The following is a 10,308-nucleotide window of genomic DNA, read 5'->3' on the forward strand; positions in this document are numbered from 1 at the left end:
CATTGACACTCTTTTGAGCCACCAAAGTTCTGGACCAATATGATATTTATTTTTCCTATTGGTTCAAATCCTTGTAACCTTATGAACAGACTGAATGGAAAATACATGTTACGGTGCCGCGCCCCCCCGCCCCACCCCCCGTGAAATTTTTTTGTACAGTGGAAATCACTGTCTCCACTGCTATTTATGATGTGGTCCAACTAACCATTTGATCACTATCACCACTGTTATTTGTCATACGATCCAGATGATCTTTGATATGATTCATTTTTTTATGACTTAAAAAAAAAAGATGAACGGTGTAGATGGTACGACCTAAGTAGTGTGGCCCACTTATTGAAATTGAGAGGCCCAATAAGTTGTATTTATGGCCCACATGATAAGGCCCAATGTGATGTATTTAGGACCCATGGGTTAAGGCCCATTGTGATGTGTTTGGGGCCCATGGGCTAAGGCCCATTGGTGCGGCCGATGTGATGCGCTTCACTTGATGTGTATAAGGTCCGTCGATGTGGGCCACTTGATGTGTATGAGGCCCATGTGCAGGGCCTACCTATGATATATATTAGGCCCATGTGTAAGGCTCACCTATTGTGTATTTGAAGCCCATGGGTTAGGCCCATTGTGATGTATTCGTGACCCATGGGCAAGGCTTGATGTGATGTATTTACGGCCTATATGATGAGGCCGGACTTGATGTATATGAGGCCCATTATTGCGACCCATATATGCGGCCCACTTATTGTATTTAAAGCTCATGGGTTGCGACCCATTATGATGTACTGGGGCCCATGGGTCGTGGCCCATTGAGATGCATTCCCACCCCATATTGCATGGCCATTATGATATTTTGTAGCCCATTTAATGAAGCCCATTATGATGTGCATTAGGCCCATGGGTTGTGGCCCATGGTGATGTACATTAGGCCCACATCTCCTAGCATGGGTATCGCTTTGGCGCATAATACCCCACGTCGGAACCACGACGACAGCGCAGTCATGAGGATACAAGTTTCGAGTCGAGCAGACTCTGATATACGGGACACGTCTCAGGATCGCACGTAAACGCTGATAACAAATCGCGGGTCACCAGAATTCGACTGGAAAGACAGCGGAGGTCTATGGAATGATACGGGCTAAGGTATGAGTCTTACAGGAATCATATAGGAAATTCTTTACTAACAAGTCATAAGAGAATAAAAAAAGTGGCATAATACATCAATCAAAACATCACGTAAACAAGACAAGAGCATCGTTATCAAGAATATCATGAGATACTTGTATAACTTGCAATTCTGAAAGTATTTATAGTAGCAAAAAGAGAAAATATCAAAGTTTTACATCTCATAGTTCTCATGTAATGCCTAATGCTATTAAGTTTCATTGCAAATTTTCTTGAAGATTAACTTGAGCATCCGCATGTTCCAGTCTGGCATTTGAAATAATTCTAGTAGGAACCGGGATACCAGCTAGCTTTTCTTCCAAAGAGCAAGTAATTCTTCATTCTTAGCCAATTCAGATCTTTCGGAGTCCATAGAATGAAGGCTACATTGTATCTTTTCTTATACTCTTTCAATGTTCAGATCTTCCTCCAAATTTTACTTTTCCAACTGAGCAATTTCTTGCTTCAAAAGAGTAATACGATCCTAAATAGCTGTCTTGTTATCAGCAAAAGTCTTCAGTTACTCTCGCAAAGATAATTATTCTTGATCATGGCTAGAGACAATGGGAGCAATCTGAGAAAATTTCTCCTTAGAGTACGCAAGCTGCTTCCTATACCCTAAAATTTCGGGCGGGACAATTGCAGTTTCAGCTAATGACAGAACACTTATCGAATTATGGAACCTTAAGAGAGCATCGCATACAGAAGAAACATTGACTTTAGCCAACCTTGCAACACCGTCTAGTACATCTAAAGCGATAGCCAGATCTGACCATTGATCAGGATCTTTGAACATCTCAATGATAGCTAATATGGAATTCTTGATTAGTGTCAATTTGTACGCAGAAACCTTCTCAAAGGACAACACATTTGATGAAGTCCCAATAAAGCCAGAACTTGCAGTACCACTTTGGGGTAAGTTCCCTATCAAGAAATAAGAAATAAAAAGTTATAGTAAAACTATATATGTAAGTAGTATGGAAAGTGTGAACAAGGGAAAGGATATACCTTCTGCTGGTACTGAAACAACGAGCAGTTGCATCTCTCTAACGAGAGAAGGATCAGGTTCCACCACCTCAGCAAAAGATGGAGCCCTAGCTTTAGTACTTAAATTGATAGTGGTGGGAGTTGGTAAATCAGTTGACTCCACCGGAAAAGTAATTTCACATGCCACTGCTCGTGAAGGCATCGAGAATCTCGGTGAAGCCGTTGGTACGACGGGAGGTAAATCTATGGGAGAAGTGTTATCTGCCTCCGTATTTGTAACATAATCGCCTGAAATAAAATATGTAAGACAGGAAAGGAGAAAAGAAAAAAAGTAAACAAAGACAGTAAGATTCTCTTACATGGTGAATAACCATATTCCCCATAGTCTAGGGGTTCGTCTTCTTCCTCCCCTACAATGGGTTAAGTTTTTGCAGGAACAGCCTTAGAGGTTGAGAGGATATGTCCTTCATCGGCAGGAACATCTTCTACAATTATATCATCTTCACCACTAATATCGACTTCCCCCTCCTCATAATCATCATCTTGATTTTCTCCTTCTATCTCGTTTTCATTAGAGATAATATGTCTAGACGACGAAGTTGAACTTTTGCCATCCGAATCTCCTTCGCTAGACTCTTCAACAACAACTTGTTTCCCTTTACAAGGAAGAGACTGGTGGCTCTCTGGTTAAGGATCTATAGTGGCCAAAATCGAAGAAGCAGTAGCAGTGGTCCCTTCTTGGGAAGAAGGTTGGGCACACATTCGAGACCTTGTCAATGGAGAGGAAGGACTAAGATGGACAGTCCGGGGGCAAGAGAAGAAGTCAACTACTGTTGAGGATGGGTAGAAGAGGTTGGTCAATCTTGAGGATTGGTAATATTCTCTGGCAAAGGGGAAGCATCTTCTGTGACTTTTTCTCTTCGTGGACGATGGAGAGGAATTTTTTCAAACTCACGAATGTCACCATAGGCTATCCACCCTCTGAGAGTGTTGTCAGGCTTCTTCTCATGAATAGGTTCATCCACAGATATCTTTACACATGATGGCCCACAAAAGGTGCATGACTGGTCTCCGCTATAACCGACTCCCTCTTCAATTGTGCGACCCTTGAGCCTAGGAGGTGGAAGCCATATGGGCTTAGTTACTGGCAGGCCTTTCCTTACCAGATATGATTGGTGAACCCACAATCTCATATGGTTATATAAAGCCCTAGGAGTACGATCGTAGCCTGGGATGATGAAAGAAGAATTGTTCGGCCTAACAGTTGCTTCCAAACTATTGCCCAATTAAATGGGCCAGTGCCATAGCTCCACATTCTTTGAGTAACAAGTCCACAATCTTCTGAACTGCTTGATCAAAGCCTAATTGATGGGCAAAATGGCTAGGATAGTATGGTTCTCTCCAGAATTCTGTCCCTTCCCTCGATCGGAGACTGCATGATCTAATTGACAGAAAGAATCCCATTTCTCGTATGGTAAGCGATTCTGTGATTGATTTCTCTGTGTCTACAATGTAACGAGGCAGACAGAAATGAAAGTAATATATCTTGGCATCAGAAGAGATGGCATCTTTTGCCCAATCATAGGACATCTTTGCCATGGCTTTCTTTTGAAAAAACTAGAGAGGGATATAAGAAGGATGGATGTAAGCTTTTTCCTGGCACTTCGAAAGTCCACGGGAAATAGACACCAAGCTAGCCAAGAAAGTAATGCCATGGCATATAAGTAGAAGTAAAGCCGACAGAGGGGCTTTTTACGTGAGAAGCAATCTCTCCAAAACCTCTGTAAGAGAATATTTGACTCCCTCAGCCATGACACCTGCTACTACAAACAACGAAGGGCGGATGGTATCTGTTGACTTAGAGCTTGGGAAGACCATGATGCTTAGCTAGTAAGCAATGAATGCTGCAAGCTCCCTATAAACAAAATACTCAACACGATCAGTCATACCCTTATGAAGACGTTCAAGCTCTCGTGAATGGTTGCCATTAAACCTGGAAGAAAAAGAGATAAGCAAGAAAAATTGAGATTATGTATCAGGGTGCAATAGAGCTGTTAATTGAAGAAGAAGAAAAATTACCGAAGAGCTTGCTGAAGTGAGCCAGCCATTGCATAGGCTGAATCTTATGGATGTTCAGAAATTTAGACATTTCCTTAAAGAGTTCGGTGGTTGATTCTGAGATGGAGGGGATGCGGTCAGGCGAAGAAACAAAGGCTAGTTCCTCATTAGTGGGGCCAAATTCATCAAAGAATTTTTTGGTTATCAGCAGACCAGTGATCTTATGAATATCCTAGAGTAGAATACTCATTTCACCTTCGAGGAGGTGGAAAGAATTGGTAGAAGAGCACTAGTAGTTGAGAAAAGCCTTCAAAATGGAAGACTCCTTGTAAAAAGGATGTGATGTTGCTTTAGTTGCAGTAAAGATATCAATCTTTGACAAAGTCCCCGCATGTTTTGCAAGAACTGCAGTGGCCCATTTGGAATAATAATTACGAGGAGTCAAAACACCTCTTGTTCTGAATTCCTCTAGACTCCAGATGAGGCGACGATCGTTGAAATGTTGTTAAAGTGTCTCATAAAAATAGGTTGGATACGGGCTATGAAGATCGTAGGAAGGGATAAGAAAAATCATAGAGTGGATGCCACCAATTTGTTGTCTTGGTTTTGGTGGCTATAGAATGCTTTCTAATAATCTTAGTTCCCTGAACGGCCAAGACTCTATGTAAGCTAATCTTTCTGTAGTCAGATGATCCTTAGGGTCATAAATTAGCATGGAGTGGTGGCGATGGATGCTGACTGGGATCACTACAATGCCCTACTTAAAGGGGTTGTCAAATTTTATGACACCCTCAATTGCACGGATCGATTCCTAAGAATTGTGAAGTTTCTTCCTATTGTGTTCCTTGATTTTCTCTTGAAACTCCTGAGCTTTGTTTTTACGATTCTTCTTTAGTCTAGAGGGGGGAGGAGTATCTTCTCTGGCGGGAGGCTTTTGGCTGATTGTTTGATGATGTGCTGTCATCTTCAGCCATTCTTCCCAGTCGTATTCACGATCGTGTTTTGGAAGTCTTTCGAGATCGCCCATTATGATGGCTCTGTGGATGGGAGATGGTAGTATTTCGATACGTTGAGTGAAGTCAAAGGTGGGGAGTACTGGCTCTTTTATATAGGCAGGGCATGTAGCGGTTGTTTTAAATCGCTTGCACGAGGGTTAGACTGGAGACGATGGGGATTCTACGGCTTGAGATGCTGCGGCTTGAAAGGGTTCAGAATTTGACAATTCTTAGTGGGAAGGTTGATCAGAGGGAGGATCGACAGCAATGAAAGTTCTTTTTGTATGGGCCATGCTGAAATGAAGAAGTTCAGAAATTAGGCTAAGTCTGTAAGATTGGCCTAAGTGTCGGTTATGTGGGTTGCGCAACTGATTCCAAGTTGCGCGGGCAACGCAACATGAAAAATCCTTGCTCGAACAAAATGACGTTGCGCAAGTCGCGCAACTGGTATTGGTTACACAGGGTGGAATCAAAGAGACAAGGTTTCACCACAAAGTGAAAAGGTAAAGAAATGAAAGAGGATAAGGTCGAATACCAAACTCGAGCGCCCATTACGCAGGTCATACAACGACTTCAAGAAGTTCAGAAAATTGAGGAGATTGATCCTGATTCTTTGATTCAAGGGAACAAAGAACGGATCAAGGGGGCATCTGTTGGAGCATAAAAATCATGAAGAAAGATTGAAGATCAGAAATTAAACATGGAGTGAAGAAATGAGAAAGAGGAAGATCAAGTGCTTTGTTTGGCAGTTACATTGGTTGCGCAACCGGTAGTAGTTGCCCGGGTCGCGCAATTAACTTAATGAGTTATTTGGACTATGCAAAGAATTTCATCCATTGCGTGGATCACACAACTAATTTCATCGTTGCGTGGATCTCACAACTAATTTTACCATTGTGCGGGTTGTGCAATCAAGAGTAGATAACAATTTTGATGAACGGTCATATCTGATGTAAAGTGGGCCCCATGGCACAAAGATCGAGGGTTCGCACATGTGGAGGCTTAAAAATACCCCACTTCCCCCCTCATTTGAGAGAGAAGAATTTTGGAAGAGGAGAAGAGCTTTGAAGGAAGACTGAAGGTGAGAAGGGAAGTACAGTTGCACGGGCCGTGCAACCAACGGATCAGTTGTGCAGGTCGTGCAACCAACATGCTGGTTGCGCGGGTCGCACAACCATATCACTATGTGGCCAATTATAAAAAGGAGTCAAGATGCTACTAAAATTGTCCAGTTCGACCTTTATTGCTCCAAACTCTCCTCTACAAAAAGGACAAGCTCAAAAGGGGAGAAATTAATCAACACAACATTCCGCCTACGGAGATGACCGAAGCGACTGTTGAAATGATGCCGAATTCGAGATTCGACATTTGAATTTTGTTAATTTCAATTTATGTACTTCAAATGATCTATCTTAGAATTAAGGGATATTAGAGGGATGTAAATGAACTCAGTAGTGATAATAGATGATTGTTCTAAATACATCCTCTTTGTTACATTCGAATAAGATAATTTCCCCAAATCGAATGCATTTGTTTCTTGTTTGAAACAGTGCGATCCAACAGAGACGCCTATAACTCCATCCTTTGATGTCAGATTGGGTCAATTTTTGGTCATCTGAAAGGTACTTTAGTGCTCTTTCATTCCTGACTGGAATCGTCATATTCCGACACCATTTGGGCATCTGTAACTGGGATCGCAATCGTCAGTCCTAAATGTTTCCTTCATCTCCTTGTCCAATAGTAACCCTCAAAACTCTCTCTTCAGAGGTTGAATTTAGACTATTTCAGGACATTCGAATGGTAACTTGTCAAGCTTCCAAATGGGACCTAAATTGCTTAATTTAGAGACCGTTCGATATCCCAAAAGCACGTTGGAACTCTTCGATCGTCATTTTTCAATATGGACTGTTAATCTTTGTAAATTGCATGATCCAACGGAGACACCCTTAACTCCATCTTTTGATGTCAGATAGGGTCGATTTTTGGTCATCTTAATGGTACTTTAGTGCTCTTTCATTCCTGACCAAAATCATCATATTCCAAGACCATTTGGACATCCGTAAGTGGGATCGCAGTCGTCGATCCTGAATATTTCCATCACCTCCTTGTCCAATAGCAACCCTCATAACTCTCTCTTCAGATGTTGAATTTAGAATATTTCAGGATAATGGAATGGTAACTTATCAAGCTTCCAAATGGAATCAGAATTGCTTAATTCAGAGACTGTTCGATATCCTAAAAGGGCGTTGGAACTCTTCAATCATTATTTTTCAATACAGATTGTTAATCTTTCCAAATTGCATAATCCAATGGAGATGCCTTTAACTCCAACCTTTGATGTCAGATTAGGTCAATTTTTGGTCATCTGAAAGGTACTTTAGTGCTCTTTCATTCCTGACAGGAATCGTCGTATTCTGAGACCATTTGTGCATCTGTAAGTGGGATCGCAGTCATCGGTCCTGAACATTTCCATCATCTCCTTGTCCAATATTAACCCTCATAACTCTCTCTTCAGAGGTTGAATTTAAACTATTTCAGGTCATTGGAATGGTAACTTGTCATGCTTCCAAATGGGATGAGAATTGCCTAATTCACAGACTGTTCAATATCCCAAAAGCACGTTGGAACACTTCGTTCATCATTTTTCAATATGGATTGTTAATCTTTCTAAATTGCACAATCCAACATTGACGCCTATAACTCATCATTTGATGTCCGATTGGGTCTATTTTTGGTCATCTGAATGGAACTTTAGTGCTCTTTCCTTCCTGACTGGAATCGTCGTATTCTGGGACCATTTGGTTATCTGTAAATAGGATCATAGTCATCAGTCCTGAATGTTTCTTTCATCTCCTTCTCCAATAGTAACCCTTGTAAGTTTCTCTTCAAATGTCGAATTTAGACTATTTCAGGACATTGGAATGGTAACTTTGTCAAGCTTCCAAATGGGACCAGAATTGCTTAATTCAAAGACCGTTCGATATCCCAAAAGCACGTTGGAACTCTTCAATCGTCATTTTTTAATATGGATTGTTCATCTTTCCAAATTGCACAATCCCCCGGAGACACCTATAACTCTATCTTTTGATGTCGGATTGGGTCAAATTTTGGTCATCAGAATGGTACTTTAGTACTCTTTCATTCCTGACTGGAATCGTCGTATTCCGAGACCATTTAGGCATACGTAAGTGGAATTGCAGTCGTCGGTCCTAAATGTTTCCTTCATCTCCTTGTCCAATAGTAACCCCCATAACTCTCTCTTCAGATGTCAAATTTAGACTATTTTAGGATACTGGAATCTTAACTTGTCAAGCTTCCAAATGGGACCAAAATTGCGTAATTATAAGACCGTTTGTTATCCCAAAAGCACATTGGAACTCTTCAATCATCATTTTTCAATATAGATTGTTAATCTTTCCAAATTGCGCGATCCAATGGAGATGCCCATAACCCCATCCTTTGATGTCAGATTGGTTCAATTTTTGGTCATCTGAATGGTACTTTAGTGTTCTTTCATTCCTGACTGGAATCGTCATATTTCGAGACCATTTGGGCATCTGTAAGTGGGATCGCAGTCGTCGGTCCTAAATGTTTCCTTCATCTCCTTATCCAATAGTGACCCTCATAAATCTCTCTTTAGAGGTCAAATTTAGACTATTTCAGGATATTGGAATGGTAACTTGTCAAGCTTCTAAATGGGACCTGAATTACTTAATTTAGACACCGTTCGATATCCCAAAAGCATGTTGGAACTCTTCGATCGTCATTTTTCAATATGGATTGTTAATCTTTCTAAATTGCAGGATCTAATGGAGATGCCTATATCTTCGTCCTTTGATGTCGGATTGGATCAATTTTTGGTCATCTGAATGGTACTTTAGTGATCTTTCATTCCTAACTGGAATCATCGTATTCTGAGACCAATTGTGAATCTGTAAGTGGGATCACAGCCGTCGATCTTAAATGTTTCCTTAGTCTCCTTGTCCAATAGTGAAAAGGCCAAGCTATATGTCCTAGAGGGGGGGTGAATAGGACAATGCCAAATAAAACTAATAACAGCGGAAATAAAAAGAAAATGATAGCCAAAGTAAATCACAATGCAGTAAATTAAAGAAACCTCAAAATTCAGATCTTGAGAGATTGATACAAACGTTGTTCTAAGGACAACCTTACACCAAAAATAGAGTTTATGGTAGGACAACCTTATTCCTAGAAAGATCTTTGTATCAAGTCTCAAACCGAAGAGGAATACAATAATAAATATAAACTGAATTGAAATAACTTGTAATTAAAAATGTATTGTTCTAGGGACAGCCATACACCATAAAAATGGCAGGGCAACCTTGCTGGAACAACTTTCAAATGAAATTGAAAATCAAGCGATAAAGGAATAGCAGAAAATAAATTCTAAGCTATTACAACATTCTCACAAAGCTTGAATTAAATAATTACAACATTCACCACCATACATACATCCCACAAAAGAAGAATAAAAAATTAGAAGAATAAAACAATTAAACACAAGGGTTTATAGTGGTTCGCCTGTGTGTTCACCAACTGTTAAACAACAGCCACACAAAAAGCTACTCCACTCCTAATATCCTCACACAGGGGATATTAGCGTTCACTAAAAATAGGTTTTCCCAGGTTCACCCAAAACCCTTACAATTGTGTCTTTGTATGTGGGCTTACACAATTAAAAAAACCCCACTTCTGAGTTTTCCTAGCTTTCCTCAGATAACCAATATAACAAGATTTTTCTGGCAAATCTTGAAAGAAACCAAAATAATAGAAAGGAATTTACAATATGTAAAATACCTGAATATCTCCTTCGTTGTAGCAGCCCGGTAGAACTAAATTAAAGTAGATGATTGAATGTCCAAGTTCAATGTCCAGTACTCGATTACAATGGTTCTAATTCTAATAGATTTTAAATTAAACCAAATAGGGCTTGCCTTAATTGATTTTGATTCCAAAGAAAGGGAATAATAATAATTCCTCTTTTCAAATCAGATTGGAATAGCAGAAACAAAATCAATTAAAATAAAGCTAAGGAAAGAGTATTAAATAAGCACACTTAGCTTAGATGGAGCACAGAATTATCTCT

General features: G+C 40.2%; 1 protein-coding gene across 1 annotated transcript; it reads right to left on the minus strand.

Annotated features, from left to right (window-relative positions):
- Positions 1-1,699: 1,699 nt before the first annotated feature.
- LOC131254974 (uncharacterized) lies at positions 1,700-2,742 on the minus strand. Its single transcript, XM_058255672.1, has 3 exons — positions 2,508-2,742; positions 2,170-2,436; positions 1,700-2,085 (listed from the first exon to the last, which is right to left on the minus strand). The coding sequence occupies exons 2-3, from the start codon at positions 2,348-2,350 to the stop codon at positions 1,700-1,702; spliced, it is 567 nt and encodes a 188-aa protein (XP_058111655.1). The 5' UTR covers positions 2,351-2,436; positions 2,508-2,742.
- Positions 2,743-10,308: the final 7,566 nt, after the last annotated feature.

The sequence above is a fragment of the Magnolia sinica genome, chromosome 9, assembly GCF_029962835.1.
Source record: "Magnolia sinica isolate HGM2019 chromosome 9, MsV1, whole genome shotgun sequence".
In the NCBI taxonomy this organism is placed as follows: domain Eukaryota; kingdom Viridiplantae; phylum Streptophyta; class Magnoliopsida; order Magnoliales; family Magnoliaceae; genus Magnolia; species Magnolia sinica.

What these genes read in the sequence shown, in the direction of transcription:
- LOC131254974 (XM_058255672.1), bottom strand. Translation starts at nt 2,350, where the DNA reads ATGCCTTCACGAGCAGTGGCATGTGAAATTACTTTTCCGGTGGAGTCA. An exon ending in TGTTTCAGTACCAGCAGAAG is followed by an intron (nt 2,086 to 2,169) that starts GTATATCCTTTC and finishes ATTTCTTGATAG; the next exon opens with GGAACTTACCCCAAAGTGGT.